General features: G+C 35.2%; 1 protein-coding gene across 3 annotated transcripts in view; it reads right to left on the bottom strand.

The window, feature by feature from the left end:
- LOC145664531 (uncharacterized) overlaps window positions 1-26362 on the bottom strand; it is an 825817-nt gene that overhangs the window by 400069 nt on the left and 399386 nt on the right. For all 3 annotated transcript variants that reach the window (XM_081731281.1, XM_081731280.1, XM_081731279.1), the window contains exon 3: window positions 15947-18268. In XM_081731281.1, coding sequence (XP_081587407.1) covers window positions 15947-18237 — 2291 coding nt within the window. In that variant the 5' untranslated portion in view covers window positions 18238-18268. The remainder of the gene's footprint in view (window positions 1-15946; window positions 18269-26362) is intronic.

Here is a 26362-nt window from a genome sequence, read left to right on the forward strand (position 1 = left end):
ATTTTATTTTCAATCTGAATTTGGTGTCTTCTACAAGTATTAAATATAGAGAGACGCACTCGTTACTTTGAATTTTGACAAGTTACTATTTCAGACTATACACTGGGAGGGTATCTACCTACGTGCAGATCTTCCAATCATTGGGGTACGTTAGCTACACTTTTGTTGCTCACATTAATCGAAATTTAATCTACGTGGATTTATTCAGTATTTGCTTAATTTGCATAAAATATTTTCGCCATTGTCGTTTATTTCAAAGATGTAGCTTATTAACTCTCTGGCACAACATACAGAGTTACTTAGAATTGGTCTATAGTTCACTGCATATGGAGTATAACTCTGTACGTAAACATGGAGAATTCGAGAAACAGGAAGAAGAAATCTGGAGACGTTCGAAGTCAGATTCTAGAGAAGAATGCTGTGAATATTCGAAAACGTAAAAAATGACATATTAAAAGGATCGAAAAGAAATTCACTTTGGATATAATAGAAGCATAAAAAGGCCTGATTGCCTCTCTGATTTGTCACTCAGAATGGTTTAGCATACTGATCGAAAAAATGAAATGAAATCCTTGAGTTTTACGGCCCACGCTTATGCCGGCAAGGCTAAAGGAGACGGTGATGATGAGAAATGAATGAAATGGTGGAATGGAGAAAGTAGGAGGAAACGGGAGAACCCCGAGGAAACCCACGCATACGGTGTTTGTCCACCACAAACTTCAATTGGATCGAACCCGGGACTCCAAGCACCAGAGGTGAACACTCTACCAATGAGCCACCGCGGCCCCAACATACTGATCGACGATATCAGGAAAGGATAGTCATATCAACATGCCTGTTAGTACTTAATAAACATAAAATCTGATTCTTCCACGTTTTCCAAGTTTGGATTGAGGAAAGAAGACTAAGCTGACTATAAAAATAGAGAAATGACAAGTGCAGAACAGAATTTAGATTTATCCTACAATTGTCTTCAGCTCACACAATAATATCTTTGTCCTTTTATGAAATTATTAAAAGAAAATACCATGAAATGTGATATACCCCACTAGTTGCTATCATTATTTATATAAATATGCTATGAAAGCATCAAGATGCGTTAAGAGTGCTTATCACCAGGTGTTTTCATTTTAAGACTAACAATTTATTTTCAATTTAATTTAATTTATTATATATGGTGGATTATGAATAACTTTCTAGTTCGCATTGCAATCTCGAGAATTTTACATGAACTACTTCCGCGTTAAGATCTGCATTCTTGACAAGGTTCACTGAAGTTAACATGTGTCTTGAAAATGTTACAAATTTTTGATACAAAATACTATAAGCGAAGACTAAACGCTTGTCACTGCACCTCCAAGATAACTTCCTGGACAGTCATTATGCAAAAATAGTAAATATCTTCTATTTCTTTTCTATTATACAATACGTACTGGGAATTAATCTGCTGATCCTCGTGTTGAGTGAGTCCCGGATTAAGTGTTAAGAATGAATTAATATCTCGAATTATTATGGAATAGTTTTGAAATAGATAAATAAATAAATAATAAAAGAAGAAGACATGATGCATAACTAGACTAGGGCTAGAAATCAAGGGACTATTTCGTCAATCTTACACAAATAATTTATCATAACTGTACTGTACAAACAGATCAATATATTAAAATACGTCTTATTAAAATACGCTTCTGTGTCGGAATGACTTCTATTAAGGTTTGTATATTGTACTAAAATCAAAATGGGTTGCCGTTCATAAATGAAGTTCTATTCATAAACTTTTATATGGAAATTCCGGAAACTCTACACTAAGAGAACGCTCTTGAATAAGTTTGTAATTCTTATTCTAATTTGAATTAATAAGACCTTCTGAAACAGAGATTTTATTATTCTGCCTGTAATACTAGTGTCTGAAATTTTGTAATTCATAAGCAAAATGATTTTCTTATAATTAGATTAACAATTATTTACAACGCTGACAATTCCATTATTTATATAGTTATATGACAAATGATACATCTATCATTATCAAAGTTTGCTATTATATCGACAATTGTAGCCTACAAACGTGCTTGGTGGCACCGAATTGATTTAGAAGCCAAAGCTTAAATACACCTAATCCCACTGTTGCTACATTTGATGTAAAGCACTATAATGTTTAACGTATTGCATTCGATTTTAATAGGAGATTCAAAAATTCTCTCTCTCTCTCTCTCTGAATATACATATATGTGTGTGAGAGTTCTTCGATGGTCATTTGTAAAGGCACAGTCACATCTTTTGAAAGATGCCTGAGTGAATATCTTTTGAAGACTGGACCTTTGCAGTTCACAAGCAACGTCAACTTCTTCTTCCATTTAATACGTCCATAAAACATTTCTCAAGGCCGTCTCGTAATTAATCCTCCTGTTTACAGAAGACAGGAAGGAAAAGAAGTTCAGTCATGCATACAACTATGCGAGAATTCAAACTCCACTTATGCGCTACTGTCAATAGAGCCTAGTTAGCTATATCAATATTCACTACCAGAATACAGACTGAATAAACTTGGTATGGCAAATTATAAGTCACAAAATAATTATAACAGTTATAAGCAGTGGCATATTTAAGGGGAAAGGGCTTCCGGGCTTAAGCCCTGGAAATTTTATTTACTATTTTAAAGTAAATGAAATATCTTATGATTTTGTTTCGGGAGGCTTTGCTAACTTTATTCGTGGAAATGTGAAAATTCTGCAAGTACACCAATGGTTTTAAGTAATATATACCTAACCTAACACTGAATAGAAAAATAGAGGAAAAGCAAAATCGGGAATAATAATAATAAAGACTATGGAAGACTTATCACTTTTGATACCTATAAGTGATGTTACGAGACGAAAGTTGACTGGCTGGAGTTTCACGTCCCTTTTTATCATCGAGCAATATGACACGTGGTCATATTGTTTAATATGTGATCCGAACAACGTGTACTCATTGAGAATCGAACTCGCGTCTCCCGCAAAAATCCCAATCATTTAGCCATAGTCTAGCTCTGGTGTGCATAGATGTGAACAACTTTATCGGGTATTTTTTTTTTTTTTAATGTGTCTATTTCTCTGTTTTTAGTATTGTAAAATCTTCGAACAAAGTTCTACGAAAGTACGGTTTGTGTCTGGTGCCTAATGGGAAGGAGACCCGCACACACACACTGACATCAGTCCAATATCTGTAGCATTAGCCGAACCAACCAATTCAGATCCTACCAGAGCTATAGTCGAGGGTATACGGTGATATATGCCATAAATCCTCTGGTTAATCTTAGTCATCAGAGTATATATTCTGCTTCAAGCTGTGTAGCGCTTTTGTTTCGTTTATTTGTTTAATCGAGTCATGACTCCAGTGATAAAGTGACTATATCACTTTCTTTTCTATCCTATTCTCAGCCGCTGTTCAAGTATATCGATCAAAGGAAAAATTTCGTTTTCCCCCCGTGATGAATCTGCGATCACAAAATAGACACGTGGGGAAAGGAGGAGGGAGAAAGGAAAATGGAAAGATTAGATCACTTTTGTCTCTCTCCAAGTTTGTATTGTTTTGATCACTGAATATCAGTACGAAATCTTTGTTTAACTGTGCTATTCGTAATACATGCGTTTCACATTGTTCCTTTAAAAAAGATGCCTTCTCTATTGTCATATGTGTCCTTTATGCCAACAACAGAAGTTCACAAAACAATGTATAGTCTGCGAAATTTTTAGAACTCCAGCACTGGATCCCACCTATACTTCCCAGCAGTGAAGACTGGAAACTTCCTTTCCAGGTGGACATAGAAGGTTTCATTAATGATAGGACAACAGAGAGAGGTAGCCACCAAAATGTTTGGCCAATACAGTGATCTTTTGTTAAATACCTTCAATTGCTTTCAGTAACCGCGAAAAAAATAACAGAAGTTGTGGCATCATTTTCCAGCAGACCGGATTGTGACAGGTAGAGGTATGTGCGGATATGAAAAATCGCACACGTATCCGCAATATCTTTATTCGCTTCCGCAACATCTTCGTATCCACTAATAGCGAGATAAATTTATAAAACTTTTTTCCTCTATAACAATTTCAAAAATAGTTCCTACAATAATTGCCAATACCTCCTTTATAGTTTCGTGAATCCTATGATACAATATTAATTAATTTCAAACATCTAATACTATCTTTTTCTCTTATAACTAAACTACGCTAAACAAAATGCATGCTAATAGAAATACGGAATTAACAGAAAACATACCTAATTACTGAAGATTCCCTCAAATGCAGATTTCTGACAAGAAAATTGTCAAACTGGTAATACCACATCTGTCAAACTGGTAATTTTAAAACAAACCGTTTTTCTTTGTTTTGTCCTATCACATACCGGTAAAATATTAGAATCTCTGCTCAGCGTGCAAAGGTAAAATGGAGATGAAAGACCCTCCAGAAAGGAATTATCTTACCCAAACTGCCATAAAATCAGATTAGCACATGATATTGATTACAGGGTTAAAAAGCAGATAAGAAGAATTTTAGGAAAATTAAAAATGGATCAAAAGATTGCGGTCTTGGCCAATAATTAGCTTTTGGATCAGGGGCCACAATTTTTTTAAACAGACCTTAAATCGAGTTTTTGTACTTTCTGCGGAATAAGAACATCGTACTGAGTTAACTGAAAGTTTGGGTTTAGCTACACTATATGCAGTTCTCCAGATATAAGGCGTACAAGATTTTACAAGAAAATTTTTGATTGAAATATATTGGGTCTTTTGATCCAAAAGGAAAAAGTAATTAACGAAACTCAAATTTATTTTGGTGATTATTTGTTTCGCAAAAGTATTCATGCTTTATTACAAGACGTAAGTAGTGTTCAGAAGTATAATCACTAAAATCCTTATCTTTTCACGAATACTCGCATTCTTATGCACCATCAGCACAGGAATTAAAAACATATCTGCAAAACACTACAAAGATGCGGATACCCGCATCCGTGCAGATTTCTGGTGGCTGGGTAAGGCTATGTTCACAGTCACATATTTTATAAGCAAAGAGTACCAACGATGCCAAGAGTTACGGACTGGATTGCTATATAAAACTGCCAACTAATGTATATAATGCTAGATCTTTCTCACCAAAAGTGAGACACAAAAACAGAAGGGAAGAAAAAAACTAATCAAATTGAAGAGCATCTATTTTATATTAGAGAGAATCAGTACGTAAAACCAGCGATATTGGATTTACCACCACCAAAACTGAAAAGTGGTGTCCTGGTCACAGCTGAGTAGCAAAGCTCGTTATCAAACTAACCCAGAGACACAAATTATATGATATAACAATATTTGGATAATATTTAATATTAGAGTATATTGTGTAATGAATTGAGCATCTTTAAACATTGATAAATGCTCTTCAGTGTGTTCATACAATAACTTGTTCAACTTTTAGTTTTTATATTATTAACCATGCAACACTAAAACAGTTGAGATTTAAGACTTGGGTGAACTAGTGTTGTCCACAAGACTCTCAGTGAAATTTCTAGTCTCCTCTCGGAAACGAGACGAGAATTTAAAACAATGTACTTCTCGTTTTCGAGACGAGACGAGTCTCGTTGGCAACATTAGTCTTCGAGACAATTGCTAAATAATTTGACTTCCAGTATTTCCAAGGCACTACTGTTGTTTTCCATTCTTTTAAGAGTCTTTATCCCGGCGAAATTAAAATACCGCTAATTTTACAGTAATTATGTGATATCTTCAAATAGATAAAAGATAATCGAAATGTGGAACAAGAGCGCCCTAGACAATATTATTTTACATGAGAAATCGTTATCACGACTCACTTATCTGCTTTCGATTTCGCGCCATTTTGACAATCGGCATTTATTTTCGCGTTTCTAAACAGCTGAAAACGGAAAGCCACTAGGTGACTTGTGATAACGGTACCTCACGCAAAATAATATTGTCTTTTATCTATTTGAAGATATCACATAATTACTGTAAAATTTGCAGTTATTTAATTTCGCCGGGATGAAGACTCTTGAAGGATTGTTTTATTTCGTGAGTGTGGGAAAGAGGTTATTATGATCTGTTTTTAGAGATTTTTTTTTTTTAAAAAACATAGGTCTATATAATTCTAGGTTAGCGTCCATACTTTTGGCCCTGGTTTCATTTCCATCATAAGAATTGAGAATCTATTTTGGGTTAGAAAATAGGGATTATGCATCATGAAATAATAATCGTAGAAGTTGACGCACTGGTCATGCAGCACACAGTTGAAACGCACGCCATCTGGCCAACAACAGACCTCGGTGGACTGAGAAAAGTCAATTATGTTAATTGTTGGTTGTCTTAACCTGCTAATTAATTCAAATGTCAAGTCAGTTAAAAGGAAAACATATCTCGTATGATAGTACAATATTCATAGCAATATTTATTTATCTAAGTATCACTAGCTCACAACAGTTCCATGTAATGGTTAATTAAAACGTGTATACAATATATATTGCCTTTGGGACCTTGAACCTGACTATATGCATTAAAAAAAAAAAAAAATCTCTTGTTTGTCAACATCATACAGCAGTGATGAAGTTACAGTCTCGCCCCACTTCGCGTTCTGTACTCTACCCACAAGGCTTTGCGCATGCATACATAACAATAGTAATACAAAGCAATGCGAAGGAGGAAGAGAGAAATTGTGAAAGCTCCCAGGGAAATATCCTTGTTTTTTATGGCGTCATCATTACTGGACGAGGAAATGAAAAGAATATACAAGAGAATTTGAAACTCTTTTTAAAACGCTGAAGTATATAAATAAATATAGATGTTCATCTTCGTGAAGCGGAGTATGTCAGTGTGTCAAACACTGAATATAAAATAGTTTTTCCTAGTTTGAAAGCAACAAGGCAAGTTTGAATAATTACATCCACTTGAGTTTCAAGAAATGCTCGATGATCGGGAAAAGTAAGATACGTAAAGGAGGGAGGAAAAAGGAATACCATAGTCGTAGAGAATGGGGGAAACAAAGAAGCAGATGGCTCAGTGAATAGTATATACTAAATATACGAAGGATTACACACACAATAAAGCCGCATTTTTTCCCAAGGAATATTGTTCTGTAAATAAGTATCAACATACAAGCAATTAATGGAGAAATTGCACAAAACGTAACATTACCTTATTCATTCATTTAAAACATCCCTTTTTTAAAATATTTTTTTAAATGCATATTAGGACATACACATTTTTTAAAGTCATGGGGTGCATTGGCTCAGCGGTTGAGCGTTCACCTCTGTTGCGTGGGGTCCCTGGTTCGATCCCAGCCCGCGTTAAGTGAACTTTACAGTGGGGAAACACAGTGTGCGTGGGTTTTCTCGGGGTTCTCCAGTTTCTTCCCACTTTGTTCATTCCACCATTTCATTCATTTCTCACCGTCTCTGTCTCCTTTAGCCTAGCAGGCGTAACCATGGGATGTAAAACTGAAAGATTTTATTTCCTTTAAGTCATGAAACACAAGAAATAATTGTGTCACATATATATAGAATATATATTCTATATCTTGACAATTATTCCTCGTTTTCCATATCTTAAAGGATCACTTAAGGCTCACATCGAAAATGTAATAGTTTCCATTAGTAGAAGCTTTGCTTGGTATATAATTAAACACAAACAGTTTGCCGAGCAAAACAATATATTCACATTAAAAAACTACATATGTGTGATAGTTTCGCCAACTAACACTTTGACTTCATCTGACACTATCAAAAAATGTAGAAATTTGACCAAATAGTATTTGCACAATGCAACTACAAGTACTGGTAATTGTTTATGAGAGCTTTCGTATGGTGTATAAATTTGGATGCTTAACAAGTATGCCGTCGAAACTGCGCACCCAATTTTCTGGTTTATAAGTTACATTCACTAAAAGTACGAAAGGGCGAGCTAAGCAAAAAGTCTTAAAACTGATCATTAATCTACACTGTATATTGCACATGAAATCTAAATATGCGTCATTTGTATTCATTAACTAGATACAATACTGTCTTAATAATTGTCTTTTTAAAATTATCTTATTCTATGCTAAATATGAGATATCTTGATATTTTTTTTATTATTGGGCCCATGCTAGATCAGTCATAGAGCGTTCACCTCTGGTGCGTGAGGTGTCTGGTTCGATTCCAGCTTGCGCCAAGTGTGGTGGGCAAACACTGTGTGCGTTGGTTTTCATCCTACTTTCTTCATTCCATTCACTTCTCATCAATCATCTCCTTTAGCCTACATGGGATAACCGTGGGGCGTAAAACTAAAAGATTTCATTTTTTATAACTGAATAATAAAGAATTTTTAGTATTTTCTGAACTCTTGTAAGAGGTACTATCAAGATGAAATTAACAAATGCTTAATCATTATAATGAGAAAATGCTATTTTGTAAGCTGAGGCCCATTTTTGTCTTACGTACTGGCCCCAAAGACTCGCCACTATTGGCTGCAGGGTAATACAATTAGTTGACATTTGTAACATTAATTTTTCTTTTATAATATTCAAATTTAGAAATATTTTCAGTATAGAGTTCTCTTGAGACAAGAATTATAAATCTATTATATACAAATGAAAAGCATCTTGTTTGTGATAGCATCACGGGAAAACGTCTCAACCGCTTGAAATGAATTTTTGGATATAGTTATAAAGTACCTCGAACTGTCTTTTTTTTTTTTTTTTTTTTTTAATCATGCTACCTCCACTAAAACGCACATCCTAAGGGAGAGAACGGGAGGTCAACAAATTTGTACGACAATTGAGTATCTCATGATCCTCCCAAGCAATGAAGATGAAACTTGGTATATAAACTCATTAAAAATAAGCGGAAACGTGTCCCAGTTTTTAAGAAGTCCTGTTTTAAGGGGCAGGGAGCCATCTTTTTTTTTTTTCTAAAACTTCTTCCTTCATCTGAAGCGGATGTTGCTTGTAGTTTGTGATTGCGTCGCGGGAAAATGGTTGAGCAATTTGAAATAAATTTTGGAACTTGCGAGTACCTACTTCAAGCTGGGATTTTATATCATGTCACTTGATTCTTCATGTCAAAAGCGTTTCCTAAGGGTGGTAGAGGGAGTTCGACGTTTCAGCTATAAATACAGCATCTCACAAGCATGTCAAACTAGGAAGACGAAACCAGTTATATAAACTCCTCGTTAAAAAGTAAATGAACACGTGTTCCAGCGTTTATGAAAATTTCCGTTTTAAGAGGAGAGGGACATTATTTATAATCCATTTCTTCAGACTGAAAGCAATGTTGCCTGTTTGTAAACATCGAACAGTTTAAAATTAATTTTTAAACAGCGAGTGTCTATCTCAAGTTGGGATTTTATCACGTAACTTTGATCAAATGGCGTATTCTAAGAGGGGATAGAATTCAAAATTTATGCCAAAAATATAATATAATATATGGGATTTTTAATATTACACTTTCATTGGTACGTGTATCCTAAGGTGGAGAAGAATCTCGAACATTTACCAAATACATATTATCTCCGTGCGAAGAACGCAGGGTTTGCCCAAGTGGGCCCAGCCCGAAAAAATCCACCGGGTTTTTCCGGGTTGGACCTACCTGAAAAAAACTACCTGAGTTGTTGAACTTTTTCTTGGCATATTGTTGGTATAACTAAGATGATCACATTGAAAGGGATCTTTATCAGATTTTGGTGTTTCCTTGGGCGAATTAGATGCTTTCGGGTTAAGATATACAACACTTTTCAATATAAGACCTTCATAAAGGGTTCTGAATGAATAAGAAACCTTACATTAGCTTCAGAAAATTATAGAACAAATTAATGTATGAATTATGCTTATAGCCTGTTTGAAGTAAAATATGCAACTTTATGTTTTAGAAAATACTTTCCGTGAATAGTGTGTTCACTGACTCGGTGATACCGAGAGACGTTATCCCTCATACGTTTTGACGGGTTTAAGGCCATACGTGCCGATACTACCTATAAATATGTAGTGCATTGGTAAAACTATTAGTATTATTTTTATTAACTCTGATGCTAACACAGGTATTCTTCAGTAAAATCTGGTTTTCCAAAAACAATAGTTCAGTTCAGTTATTTGTTCCTACTCTTCAAATAAGCATTCTGTAGAATCAACATCAAATTCTTGTCAAATTTGAAAGCTTAATGTTCGGAGTTCCGAAGACTACGTAACGCTTACTATTTCAGTGCTCAATTCAAAATTGAAGTTTCGATGTACAGTAAAGAAAGCTGCATTTTCGAAGAAGAAGAACCGTCGTGAAAGAAGTGTTCGGGAAATTCTTGCAATTGAACACAAAGCATCGGAAGTGAATACTTCAATAATAAAACCATTTATTTTACGCTGGAAGATATTTAATTTTATTTAAGACATTTTGAAACACTTACTTGATAAAATATATCTTAAATTGTTTTAAATTAATTTTGTGCAAAAATCGTCTTGCAACAAGTGCTCGTGAAATTCTCGTAATTGAACGCACAAAGTATCGGAAGTGAACTTCAACAAAACATTTGGCGAATGTCACTGAGGCTCGTGAGATGATTCGATCTACATTTGTTCGTTCGTCTGCCAGTAACCACATATACTGCAGGGTATCTATCACTTTCGGTCTTTTAATTTATTCAAATTTCATAGGAGACATTAAAAATTATCTTTCTTAATTAACACGACCCGCAAATTTACGTTATTCGTACCCTCACAAATGAATTATATAAGCACGCTTACGTTTTTTTTTTTTTTTTTTTTCGAAATCTATAATCCAAAATACTGATATATCTAAATGTTTCGTTTACAATGTTTTGTAAAGCTACTTTCGGCGACTCTTCTCAACTAGGCTTCCGAGAAAAATGCGCAACCTTTTCGCTTCCAGCTGCGGCCATGGCGCTTTTTAATTTTTGTAAAAACCAAGTCATGTCTCCAGCAAAAACTTGTACGAATGGATACGTTACGTTGTGAAAGCACGTTTCTCAACATATTCAGAACGAACACGTCTATGGGCTGAATCATGTATCTTTTGAAAAACTGGAGTAGCAAATTCTCAATTTACCTCGAACAAACTACCTCAAAAGAAAAGAGAAAGTGCAACTTAAAGAAAAAAACAAGAGAGAGAGAGAGAGAGAGAGAGGGAGAGAGAGAAACTAAACTAGAACCGAGAAATGATTTTGCTGTCTGCGTCAACAAAAAGTACGCGTATCAATATTTCTTGAACACACTCACTTCTCAAGCGATCAGGGTTATAAAAAAAAATGGGGGGTTAATGAAAATGCAAAATATTGATGGTGAAAAGGGAAATTAACGTGTAGAAAGTATAAAGAACGAAAACGTAAGTGAATAAAATGTGTGTGCGATTCAAACTTACAAGATCTTCCCTTTCATAAATTGTTTTGCGATTTTATTTTACTCTCTTTTAAGGAGTCTTACAGTTGACACTATCAGAGAATATCCCTTGTTGAGGGTATTTTGGCATTTATTCATATTTCAAGAACTGCACCATCTACTTCAGTGGAATTTTTTATAGACCCCAATGATCAAATTGGGCCGATATGAGTTGGTATAGCATTGCATGTCATTTTTTTTAAAATCTACTATATCATTAGAGTTTAACGAAAACAAAAATGTCCAGAGATAAGGTATGTAGCAATCGACAGATTAGATTGGGCTGAACAAAATGATTTGGCTGACTGGAAATCCTCATACGCGGTTTTCGAAAATATTGAGAACGAATTTCTTCGCCGCTTGTTAAGATGAAAGTGATACTGAAGTATATGTTCCTTCATTAACTTCTTCATTATGACTAAACAACAGTATATCATATGGAAAAATGAAATGAAATCTTTAGTTTTACGTCGAACGCTCATGCCGATTAGGCTAAAGGAGGCGGTGTTGATGAGAAATGAATGAAATGGTGGAATGAAGAAGTATATCATATGGTTAATGAGATACAGCACAAAATTATGATTTTCACTCAAATTTGTATGTTTGTTTAACTGTTAATATTGTAGAGGATGGGACACTTACATCAATCAAAATATGCCACAACAGGCCTAACAAAACTAAATGCTTAATGATAAATCTTGATGAGTAGTTTTTCAGAAAATCGGTCGTTGCCAACCTGATACAGTTGACATTTTTTTATTCTGCTGGTATAGCTTATCCATATATTATGTACCGCATGTGAAAGATATACACTGTTTTCACCGCTTGGCGTAACAGCCCTTTAGGGACCTGAGCCGCTCCAACGCCATCTGTTAGTGACCGGCTGAATTCGTCTAGTCTGGCGACTAACACGCTGCTGTCGCCCTCTGACAGGCGTAATCAGGAGCTTTCTAGATCTTGTGACCGTAACGTCTTTTATTCACGTGACTCCCCAGCTTGCCTCACAACGCCGGGTGGACATTGAAACTTGGTAAGCACCGGTCGGGAATCGAATTCGAGATCATGCGTACGTGAGAACAACGTTTCAACTACTAGACTCCAGTATCCCCTTATATGCACTGCTAAGTAGCAGAATATATCAGTTATTTCATATCTACTATATTGAACTTAAGAGATAAATTTATGTGTGTATGCATAGACCTATTTCCGTTCGACCATTGATAAGAGCACAAAATCTTACATCCGCATTTTTTTAAAATAAATAATTTCGAGAAACTAACAAATGTTAGAAAGAGAGAAGGAAGAAAATCCCAACATTTTATTTTAAAATACTAGTTTCAAAATACCATATATAAAAAGAGATAACAACAATGAAAAATAGAGAGACATGCGACAAGATGGCAACATTTGAGATCCCATACTATTTGTACATTGCTCAATGATAAAAACATACGACACAATGTTACATTCCTGGGCGAAATGTTTCAATGTGAAGGCAATGCAATGAATAATAATGCACTTAAAACAACCAACACAATAGGTATTACCTAACAAAATTCATACATGTATACATCAGTACCAGTGACACGTAAAACTGCGTATATACACAGTCACATACGTCACTTATAGTAATAATATATCTAACAATAGACCCTGCTTAAAGATGAAGCAACTAAAATATAATTAACAAATAGTTCGAGAAAGAAGATAAACAATACAAAAAGTATCGTTCTTTTTTTTCCTCTTTCTTTTCACATTACAACATAATATTCACTGGCTGATTTTAATGGCAATAAAGTATGGCGTAAACATTTGATATTAGCTGTAGTAGGTTATTCTGTCACACATTAAATAATGTGAGATACATAAATTATAGCTTAATGCAGTACTAATGAGAATAAATGTTGCGTGCATATTCGCAGTGCGAAGATTAGAGAAGAAAAAAAGAGCATCAAAAACGGTGTAAAGCACGGCATGAGTCACATGATAACATCTTTTCTGTATAAAAATATTTTCAGCCCTCAAATTTTAACTCAATGCTTTAAGTTACATTAGTTTCATTTATAACAGGATGAGAAAGTATGTCATGTTTTGCTAAAGCAAGGGCGTCTACTAAACTTGTATCTCCGAATTCTAATGAAAGTTTAACAAAATACCTTGGACAGTTTGAAGACAATAATATAAACCAGGCTTTCTCAACCTATTTTATAACACGACTCCCCCTTTTATCCCATCTTCTTACCGGCAATTCCCCATAGGTATGTCCGGTTTGTAATAGGATTTTGATTATTGCTTCTTATAGTGGCATATAAGGCTTACACGCATATACAACATTCTCCATATACAACAACATGCATATACAATCCGTATTTAGGGAAAAACACATTAGTAAATTTCCTACATAAAAAAAGGAAGAAACATCAGTAAATAGAAGCTATTCATACACATCCTTCAAAGGACGTCATAAGTAGCTTTTATCGCGGAAAAGAACCATGTACGTGGGTTTCCTCGGGGTTATCCTGTTTCCCCTCACTTTTTTTTTTTCATTCCATCATTTCATGCATTATCATCACCTGCTCTCTCAATCTCGGTGCACAACTGTTGGGCATTAAAGTAGAAATTTCATATCTTTATGATGCGCACTTTTTTTTTTTTTTTTTTTTTTTTTTTACCAAACCACATCTAGCGAAAACATTCAGAAAAAAAGAAAAAGCAATGTGTTAGATCGGGATATACTGTACGTTGATGTTATATCCATAAAAGAAATAGTAAATAGAATGAAGTTTTTTTTTTGTATCATATGTTTAAAAAATCCAAGAGCTAATATTAGTAAGACCACATTAATTAATACATTGATTTTTATAAAAATATTTCTGTAATTGTATTTGTTTGTGATGGAAATAAAACATTCAGTGCTGATGTAATTTACTGTAGAGACTCATGACTGGTAATGTAAAATATTTATATACTTATATACCATATATATATATATATATATATATATATATATATATATATATATATATATATATATATATATATAGCGTAATAAATTTACATAATTTTAACATTATGCTACATTGAATGTTAGCAAAACAAATTATTCTTTCAACTTTATTTGCTTTATTCGATTATCATTTGTCTATCCTGTTTGTTTTTCCTTTTCAAATGCTAAATTTATGATATTTCTTCTGTAACTTTAGTGTCTCGTGTATGCCTTTATGGTTTATTACTTGGCAAAAATTTGCAACTTCAAAATTCATGTAGCCACCTAACCTATACAAATTTCAAAATAGCTAAGAGATTATACTAATATACGCAGTTGGTACACTTGTTGATACGTTATATACACTGTAATCAATGCATAAATCTAAATCTTATGAGAATTTTTTAAATAGTATGGCAATAAATTATATAAAAAATGCATAATTTGACATACTAATTCACTAAGTATTGTCATAGTAAGGAACTAATTAGTTCCCTAGTTTATGATATAGTGAACATGTTTAGTGGATATAGCGCATACTATTTATTCAAATTATGTAGAATATGTTTTATTGAAGTGAAAATGTATTTTAAAAATAAAGAAGAATACTTGTTACTTTTTTGTCAAAGTTTAGCGTCCCTTTTCAGCACCGACCATATAAGATATTAGCCTGTTGTCTAAAGATGCAAGAGTAACCTAATGGTTAGCGTTCTTGCTTCGCAATCGGGATGCCCTGGGTTTGAATCCAGCGGCCGGCCATGCTGACAGGTTTATGCCTCAGTTCTACCAGAGAAATGCCAGGATGGTACTTTAAATATAGTAATCGACTTTCTTTCTCGTTGTTGTAGTTAATTGCCGTAGCCTTTAATAATTTCTGGAAAATTTGCCTCACAGTGATGAGTGAAAAAAAACTTATGACAACCTCAGGTATTATTACTATTGAAGTAATAAATAATAGTATGTACTTCTATAACTAACTATCTTCTAACATCACCTTATTTGGTACGACAGAGGCTTTACAATTAAAGACACTTGACACTTGCCTACTTCAGGTGGTGGCTAAAAATTAAAGGAGTACACGCTACAACTATTTATTATTACTATTTATGCTGAAGCGAACATGAATAAACAGTGGAAAAGTTTTATCTACGAAAAACAATTTGTTGAACTGGCTAGAGGGAAACATTTGCCCCTGGTTTTTCCAGTTTCTGTGAAATAATTATCCACAATGTTATAGCCGCACTGAATATGGATAACGCAATGTAATTCGGCGTTTCTATCAGCTACAAATGATCATTACAGACACAGATACACATGAGATACAAATATTGAAAAGGAAAGGCGAAAAGATAAAATCATCCTCAACATTTAAACGGATAAAGAGGTATGTAAATTTCATTATTTAAAATTCATAACAGACTTTAGTTAGCATATGAATTCTAGATTTAGTCCATTTATTCTGATAGGCCTACAGAATGGCAATCTATTATAAAAATCATTCTTCTCTGATAAATAATCACCATTGAATACCCCATAGTTATGAATAGTAAAGTTATGTACTTACCTTCGACTGCCTGGTGTTGGGAACGGGAATCGAATCCCGTGAGGCGGTGAACCACTTGATGCCGGAAGCGGTGGTGCTACTGGCGGAGGGGGTGGAGGAGGAGCAGCCACCAAAGGCACAAGGGTTGGAGGCGGTGGGGGTGGGCCCGGAGGCACTATCCTTCGATCAGAAGCCATAGGGAGGGTTGAGTAAGGAGGTGGCAGGTGGGAATTTAAAAGATCCGGAAGTCGATCCCCGGACTGGTTACTATCTAACTGTGTTTGCCACATTTCCACCGGGGGTGGTGGCGGTGGAGGAGCCACAGAGGGTGCCGCCGATGGATTGTTGTTATTATGCATATTATTTCTCCTATGGCGACGCTCACGGCGTTCGCGGCGTCTATGTTCGCGATTATTTCGCGGCGGTACGTCGCTTTGGCCCGTGTCATCAGTTTGAGCTTCCGTCGATGTGAAAGTCCTAGGTTCATTCTCCGATGTTTGTTGGCCTGGCACAATCTGAACATTAGATATATTATTATTTGTTAAAAGAGGCACATCTGCTGTGCTTTCGCTACCAACACGCATATTGGACCCACTACGACACGGAATAGTCACGGGAACCCGCAACGATGCACTCCGACAACTGACACTAACACTTGACACTAGAGCACTATTATTATTATTATTATTTATATTACTGCCACCAATGGTATTATTATTATTATTGCAACTGGCATCACCAATATTATCATCACTTTGCGAGGACACCACTGGTTCAACAGCACTACAGTCCTGTACAACAATACCAATTGTGCTTGGAGCTTCTTCTGCAGCCACTAACGGAGTGTCTTCACCACTTGAGGTGGTGGTGGTGCTTGTTTCCACCAATAGTCCACCTCCAGCACTTCCTCCACCAACAATGCCGGGATCAACCGCCACGTTGACCATCCCGACGGGCTGTTGGTGGGCGTCCGCTACCTTGTTGGCATTCAAATCACTCTTAACACCACCACAACACACAACACAGCTCCCTCCTGTACAACAGTCACACTCAGACTGACTAGAAGAACAATCACCACTACCAACACATGGTTCTGTTGTCTGCTGTTGGAGCGACACTAGCGCTCCTAGCGGTGTTCTGTCCGGGCTACTTTGGAGGTCAGTGACCAGCAGTGTTGCTGTTGAAGAGGCTGGATGTAGGTTATCCTGCTTGTAGTTGGCTCTCTTGTTCGAACTCGTTGGCTGTGAGGACAAGCTGCGGCGCGGATTATTGTTGAAGATCTTATTCTCTGTTGTTGCTAGAGACCTTTCCGTTTGACCCACCTCTTTATAACTTGGTGGCGGTGTTGCCAAACCGTTCAGTATTGGCTGTAACAATGTTGAAGTCCCCAATAATGTTGGTAATGGTAATTGAGGATGATGGTTAGATGATACAGGATGTCCACTAATTGACACCGGTACGAAAGATGGTAAATGAGGGGTATTCGATGCTCCTACTACTAAACTTGGACTAGTAGATGGACGTGGGGGTGGGTACCACGCAGCAACATCTTCAACTTTTGCTTTGGGTGGTGGAAAGCCAGCAGATCTGGCCAAACTGGCCCGTGTTTCCGCTTGACACTCATATGGTTCCCAAAGAAGCGAAGATAGCGCTTCTCGACAATCTTTTGACAGTTCAGTAGTGGACGGACTAGATCGTAAAGGTAAAGTAGGTGTAGGCACAGAGACGTAACTGACATAAGGCGGAGGACTTTCCGGTGGACAAGCCCCAGGAGGTAAAACCGGCAGATTAGTTGTCGGTACAGTTTTCGTGGTACCACTCGTAGATTTATTTACACCGGAACCTGTTGATCGCAAAGACAACGCTGGAGATACAGACGCTGAAGACGAACCTAATTGGACGGCGGTTATTTCAGTTACATCTTCGGCTGCTGTAAATGTCTCCATATTACCAACACCGGCACTTTTAACACCACCACTATTATTATCCTCATTATCATCAGCCCATCCACGAGCTGGCCTAGTGTTTGGTGCTGCTTCGACACGACGTCGTCTTGCTGTTCTTTTTCGCGGTTGTACTGGAGGCGGTGCTGCATCATCGTCTGTTCCATTATCGCGTCTACCAGAACTTTGCCTGTTGCCATTGGTATTTGTACTGGTAGAAGTGGTATTCGTATTATTGTTAGTAATTTCCAGAGATGATAGATCGAATGCCTCATTTTCAAATCCATGGCTTAGCTTCATCTGATCCGAGGAGAGAAGTTCAATCCTGGAAGTCCTTCGGGACTCCTCAGCTCCCTCGCCTGAAGCCATGGCCACTGATGTCAGAGGCTATTCATGATTACTGAAAAGAGAGAGAGAAAAAAGTCAATTAGAGGCATTTAATGCTGTATTACCCTAATATATACAAGTAAAACTAACTGCATTTTTACAATATACATTCAAAAACAAGCAAAACTCATTATTAACTGCCTTTTAAAAAAAATCAAAACACAAATTGAAATTTCTATTATAAAATAATTTTTTTGCAATTTTAAATTAAAGCAATTACGGAGAATTTTTTTTATAAAGGGAGAAAATTGATTTTTTTTTTTTTTTTTTGGCAAGAATCGGGTCAAGCTTGGATTATTCACTCCTTTCATTGTTCACACATTTCATGCCTTTATTTAAAGAAAAGCCTGAAAGAAAATATACTCCATATTGAATCAAAATCGAAAATTTTGGGAGAATGTTATTGAATAAGAATTAAATGTTGAGTAAGAAAATTCTGAATTTTGGGGAACCTGGAATGTTTATTAATTACTGTATATTTGAACGTTGTATGGTTATTGCACTATTGTATATATTATTGTACATGCACTATTTGTAAACTTGCAATATGGAATGGATTTTCAGTCGTTTACCGTCTTTTTCTTGACGTATTTCAACCATAAACAATGGATTATTTCCTAGGATGGGAGGAAAGTAGATATCAAGTTTTAATAAAATCTGATAGACCATAACTTTTTGAAGAAAAATTTTAGCCAGAATTTGAGTCTGATCCACTGTTATAGCAAAAGTCACGCGTATCCCTTCCTTTAGTGTATAATGAATTTCTAAATTCTCTAACGTGTTACACATAAACAACAGCACCTACTTCTAAACTTACTAAATGATTCTGAAATTAAACACCTTTCCCCCAAACCTAGGCGCGATCTTGATTAAAATATGTTGTTTTAGTATTAATTACACTTTTTTTTAAAAAAAAAATATTCAGTTGCTCAATATTTTCAACTAATTTTCTTCTGAGCCTAAAATGTCAATGCTGTCCTTAGAACATCAAACCTCTACCTACCATACGCATAACTAGAGGGAACTAGTCCCTATAGAATATTGCTGCTCCCTAGAATACCGTTGAACTACATGTAAAGTTTGGGGTCATAATATCCCAGTTACGCCAATGTTCCCTAGAGATACCACTCTACAAATGCTAGTTAAATTATCTGGTGATCATGAACTCCGTTAAAAAAAAAAAAAAAAAAAAAAAATCAAAGAGGTAATGTTATATTAATCTATGTAGAAAAGTAATTGTTAAGATCTTTTTCCTCTTTGTAAAATTAATAAAATTGTTTATCACGTTTTTTCTGTGATCCTATTATTATATTAAGTGTAAGAGATTGTTTGGAATTTATCTTACGCCTTATTTTAATGTAATATATTACTTTTAATATATAGACGGTATGTTGGACACTACATTTAATAAGTCGTTATGGTGAGATGTTGTCCTAGGCGAGGTTTTGACCAGAAGTGATTTTGGTCCACGATGTTTCTCGACAGTGAGGTTTCGGCCCTTGAGACTCTGTACACAAATCCTTTCCAGGGTTTGTTGTGGAATATCTAGAAGACGAATCAAGAGTATATTTTCAGTAATTCTAGTAATCTTTTCAGTAATCATTTATTTTTTTGAAGGGGCCGCGGTGGCTCAGTGGTAGAGCGTTCACCTCTTTTGTATGGGGTCCTGGGTTCAAACCCTGCTTTCGCCAAGTGAACTTTGAGGTGGACAAACACCGTGTGCGTGGGTTTCCTCGGGGTTCTCCGGTTTCCTCCCACTTTCTTCATTCCACCATTTCATTCATTTCTCATAATCACCATCTCCTTTAGCCTAGCCGGCATAAGCGTGGGACGTAAAACTCAAAGATTTCATTTCATTTTTTTTTTTTTTTTTTTACTTTTTGAACATCCAATAGGTAAATTAATGGATTTTCTTCAAGTATCAGAGGAACACTCACTCAACAGAAGCGTCAGAGCCATATTTTTTGCAAGAGTACATACACAATGTGGCTCAGTGGTAGAACGTCCATTTCTAGTGAGAAAGATCCCTAGTTCGATACCCGGTCATGCGAATTTGTAGTGGACAATAACGTGTTCGTAGGTTTTCGAAGTCTTCTCTTTTCCTCTCACATTCTCATTCCAACATTATTGCATGATTACTCACATCCATTAAGCCTTTAACCTATCCATCTCCTTTAACCTAAAGAGTATACACATGTAAGAGTCCACTGATATATTCATTTAAACGCCTTTGAATATTGACTTAAATCGTTTCTAATAAGCAGCATCGCATTGTAAGTTGCTAGATAATGCAGGAAATTCAACAGACATGAAAACTTGAATAGCATAATACAATGTGCCTATAATCTATTATTATTATTATTATTATTATTATTATTATTATTATTATTATTATTATTATTATTATTAATAATAATAATAATACACTATTTCTAGTGTGACGTATTTTTCTAACAAAAGTGCCAGCAGTTACGTAAGATGTAATAAGGAATAAAATTTTATATCGTACAGCTACTTCTCATAAATTTAATAGTAAAAGTATCCTTCTTTGCTGTTGAAATGCTATAAACTTTTTAATAAAATGTTAACAGACAAAGTAAAATTTGTTTAGCAGATTATTAATAAGAAACAGCTGGTTATATTATATACACATATTTTCATTATTTTCACTGTATAAACTATACCATTATTTATGTTTTATTTATTTTGTACCTATGTTTCATGGTTTCAGATAACACATGAATAGTCGACTGACCCAGAAGAGAGATTAAGATGTGAGATATAGCAGCGTATTGTCCGGGTGCAATGATAATGGAGAAGTCAACATTGCAGACATTCTCTTCTGCAAAGCAAGAAGATTGAAAAACTGTCACAGTGTATTAATGACTACCGGTAGGGTAGTAGGTATCGAGAGGTGTTCAACGTTGCGGTCTAAGGAAAAATAAGGACACTGAAAGATTTGATCGAAGTCCTTCTACTTGCACGAGAAAGCCCACGCGAGAAAATTGTTATAATCTGCATGCTTTTCTTATAGAATTACAGAATCGACTATGATATCCTAATCCAAAGATTGTAACAGGCTTGTGAAATTTTCAAAAATGATGCTTATATGCAACCAAAAGTTTATATATATATTGGGCAAATGAAAGATTTCCTAAGACGATTGAAAACATTCAGAAAAGTCCGATCTGATGCGAGATATCAAGACATTATGACCGATGAACTTTACTAACAAATGTTACAAAAGTTTGTATGGTCAAGAATTTCTGCAAGGGAGCAGGTGCGTAAGATAATATTTATGTAAAATGATGCACTCTGACATTTTACTGGTATACTAGAAACTGTCTAAATGATCATTTTCAAATATGAGAGGTAGGTCAACCAACGGCTATAGAATTTCATACATGATGTCCAGACCTGCCCCTCTCTGTGATTACTTTTTATTTTTATGAAGATAGTGAAATAAACAAGGTGTGTCCATCTAGAGCAATCATGCAAAGACACGGGTAAAAATGCGACGAATGTGTATACATTATAATTAATGATATTTTCATGTCATATGGACATCCGTGGGTTATTTCTTAAACACAGTAATTATATGGCTATTCTATGAGGGCACAGAAAGTCATTGGACATACTAATATTCTAGGAATACCTCTGTTGAGAGATCAAAGAAAAATTACATTTTATACTTCGACTCACTGGTCTTCGGATAACAGTTAATTCAAAAAAGTTACTCCAACTGGAAGTGCAACAATGTATCGAAAGGACACACTAAATATCAGTTATTTTCATCTGAAAATGCCAAATTCCTCGCTTGCACCTGGTAGGACGAAAATCAAGAAATGTATTTTTAGGTCGTTACTTACATTCCTTATATAGATATGAAGAATTATTTGCAATATAACTATGCTGAATTATTAAAACTGACTTTCATGGTAAGTTTAATTCCTAAATTCAGACAAATAGTTTCTAATAGAACAATTACGTACTAATATCAAGTTAACGTCACATTGAATTTGCACATTCAAATAAACACAAAATACACAATCTTAAACTGTCACTGATTTTCGAACATCAAGTGAATACGTACGTAACGTTAATTAGCAGAAACTGCTTCCAATCATTTTGTATGTTCGTACATTTAGTTGTTTACAATCTATCAGACAAAAAATCATATCTTATTCCATCTTTACGTGGCGATTCTGAAATTAAGTAGGTGATAAACTACCCTAAGGACATCAGTTGAGGAATACTCCTCGCAAGCCTGCAAACTGAAACATACTGTACGTATAGGCAACTTGTCAAATATCAAAACATTGCGGGTTGTATAACTCACAGCGCAAGTGTCCGTCTCTAATGCTCTTAACACTCGACAGATGGCATTAACTGAAAGGATGGTTCGGTTATAAGGACGATTCTGTAATAAACATTGACTACGCGTAAAATTATCTAACAGACATTGAATAACAGGAAAATATTAAGTTGGTAGTTGGCTTCGTCTGCAGTGTCTCCCGAGTTTAACTCTTACCTAATCTATACAGAGAAATGTATCATAATTTCACTACTTATTGTCACAACAGTTTGTGCATAAACTTCAGCAGGACGTAAGACTTAGAACAACAAATTGGCAATTGCATATTGTATAAAAGAAAACCACCAATGACTTGGTATAAGAAACTACGCCTCAATTCAACACAAGTCCACGGTCGGTATGGAAATATGAGTTGACTTTAGCACAGAAAAGAGATGATAGAGTCAGCATCACGCTCAAACGCTTTTAATTGCCTACAGCAGTGTCAGAGACTTGGCAACGACATTAAAGTTATTGGGTAAGTGCTCGAGATACTTTGTCGATTTGGCATGAGAAATATTTCTAAATATTCAGAAAATAATGAATAGAGATGCACACACGAGTCAAGATTTGAGGCTATCTCATCTTGAAAAACATTTTTTTTTTCTACTAGAACTGTTTTGTATCGAACTTCGTCACGACCATTCTCCCTCTTGTTTTCTCGTGCGCAACACTAACAATGAAAAATCTATGTACAGCATACTAAGAAACGTGAAATAGACAGGTCAATAAATACAAATATTACAATATTAGATATTTCAATATTTGGCTACTTAAAGAGACCTCACTGCATACATCCGATTTTCCTCAATTTTTTTTAAAAAATCTAAGAATAGTGTCACAATTTTGGTGCACTTTTCGTAAATGTTTACAAAATGCTATGAATCACAGTTGTCAGAACTTTTGATCCAATGCATTATCACGTTCTTAAAATGTATGATGATGTCTAAGTCGTATCACTCAAACATCCAAATCATACAATTATTCTACTTCCAACTTTAATACTTCTCGCAGCTGCAAAATATATGTATTAATAATGCGAATAACATAGTTAACTATAATCTCAAATAAGTAACAAACAAAACACTATTATTGACTAGAATATTTACAGACGAAAAGTTTAGAGAAAATTCCGAAAATATAAGAATAGGGCCAACAAATAAACTTCGACACAGAAACTGTCTTGATTCTGCTTCCTTGTCCGTTGGAAACCAAATTAAATAAATTATGCAAGGAAAAAGCACAGTATGAAGTTTTGAGACAAAAAATAAATAAATAAATATATAACAAATAAAATAAACTCGGAGTGCATGTTTGCGTAGGTTCCTTGAAAGTATGTACTTAGTGTCCAAACCATGTTCGAGTCTTGACAAGCGATTTTTGAACTGCATTGTTCTGTGTTTTTCTGCCTCAAGCAGATCTGATTAAATTTCTGCTGAATTTGATGGTCAACGGCGACTCAGTGACAAAGAGCTTGCCTCTGGTGCGCTGGGTCTCTGACTTTATTCCTATCCACCCGAGTTTTGAATACAAAAATAACGTCTAGGATTTCTCCTATTTTGTCATTTAACTAAATCGCATTTCACTATCTTCTGCGTTTTATGTAGTTTCGATTGGTTAATAAAATGGAATTTTGAGACATTAAAACAAAAAGTAATCTTCAGGTCGTTCTTTCAGATTATTCAAATATTAATGCAAAATGCCATAAAACACTAGAATGTCAGCTAATTTACAATAAATTCCGCCAAAATTGTTTGAGGATTTCTAGAAGGAACAGTGTTCTTCGAAACACTTCAGGAGTTCTTTGAAATCAGTAAGCAGTAATAGCGTTCACTGCTATAATACACGGTAAAACATTAAGGTGCTCTCAGAGTTGGAACCCTTTGATCCACTTAAAATCGACAAGTTTCTTTGACATTTTTCAAGTGTTGGAATAGAACAAAACCAGATGTTTATACGTCATACAAAACTAAACTAGAAACTTTCATGTCTTGAGTCTGTTCCCTTGTCCATCACAAAATTAATAAATCTTCATTGAAAGAGCACAATATGGAATTTTAAGGAAAAAAAAAAAAAAACTCGAAGTGGATGTTTGCGTAGGTTCCTGGAAAATGATATCGACACCATGTTTAAGTGTTGACAGGCGATTTTTGAACTTTCTGCTTCAAATTCCAGTCCCATATGCGGAATTAGAGAACTTTTAATAAACGAAAGTGATCTTGTTTTTTTTGCATTCATATTTAAGCAAAGTAATGATGGTTGCAACGAAAGGAACTGTCAACTACAGAAGCTTGAAGAAGAAGTAGAACAGGGCAGAAGTTGAGATAGTGTTAGTATAGGATCTGAAATAAGAACGGTAAAAACTTAAAAGAATAAGCTCCGCGAAGAAAGAGCAAACGATGAAAGGTATATTTTTATGGATCGTTGAATAGAAGGTCAGGAAAATTAATTCAGTCTTTCGTGTGGAATATACACAGCAGAAGTGTAGACATTACGATACAGATACGAAAAACACTGGAAGCGTTCGAACGGTAAAGAATGTGCGAAATGGGCTTAAAAGAATTAAAGAACCATTGAGAAAGTGTTATTCCAAGTTGAGGAGAGAATAACTATGCTGGAAATTATTTTTAAAAAGGAGGAAAAAGGAACATATAAACTAATTAAAACACTATCCGTGAAGAAGTTGTATTTTGGGGGCTGTAAATAGGTAGAATATACATTAGTAAGTTTTTTTCTTCTGAAGTTTAGCTTCCTTTTCAGCATTGAGGCTATATGAGGATCTACAGTTTAAGATGGAATCCGAATCATTGTAATGTGTTCAAAATTTTTAATGCCCTCCCACCGGGTATCGATCCCGAGGCCACTGTACCAAAGACACATGCTCTAGTTACTAGGCCAGCAGAAAGAGCTGTATGACAGAAAACAAAAAGGGGAAAGCAAAGTGTGTTGTAGTTTATGGTTGGTATTAATTCTTACATGAAAATCAAGAGGATTAGAACTAAAATTAGTGTTTATAATTCCTTTCAGCAGCGAGACTATATGAAACGTAGACCTACAGCTTAACGTGGGACTGAACCACTGAGCTCCTGCTGGTAATGTGGAAATTAAGAAATTGGGTCGTAATATATTGAACATTGTGAATTTACGATAAGTGACGTACTAATGACGGAAAACTCTTGTGAAACTAGGAAAAACGGCGGAAAAACATATTATATTATCTTTGAGCTTAAACTAAAGATTTCGTGTAATTTCTTGAGTTTCCTGTCTTCAGTAAGATTTTCATAGCTATTTGTCTGTCTTGAAACGATGAAACTCCCAAGGCTATTTCTTTGAGACATTTGCACTCCCATCGAACATTCTTAGATCTCAAGACAATCATTTTTCTATCCAATGCTTTTTAATGACGCGTAATAATAGCAAATTTTCCATTGTTCCCCTTAAAAAAAAAGTAGCAAAGGAGAACGGAGTAGGTTGTGACATTAATAACTGTCAAGTTTTTATTCAATTTAGCGTTCTTGAAAGTATCATTATGGTAAGGTTTGATTTGCAATTTGCTTAACCTGTGACGACTCCTGTCCTCACCTACACCACTAACAAGGTAGTCGAAGTCAAACTAAGTGATGCAGTGTTACTGTATGCATTTATCGAATCTTCATGCATATTTTGACTGGAGTGAGGCTATGAAAGCTGAGATATATTATTAAAGAGGAATCGGAACCATATTCGGGCCTTTATACTCCCAGTAGGGATTGA

This window comes from Thermobia domestica, chromosome 11, assembly GCF_964235325.1.
Source record: "Thermobia domestica chromosome 11, izTheDome1.hap1.1, whole genome shotgun sequence".
Classification (NCBI taxonomy): Eukaryota; Metazoa; Arthropoda; class Insecta; order Zygentoma; family Lepismatidae; genus Thermobia; species Thermobia domestica.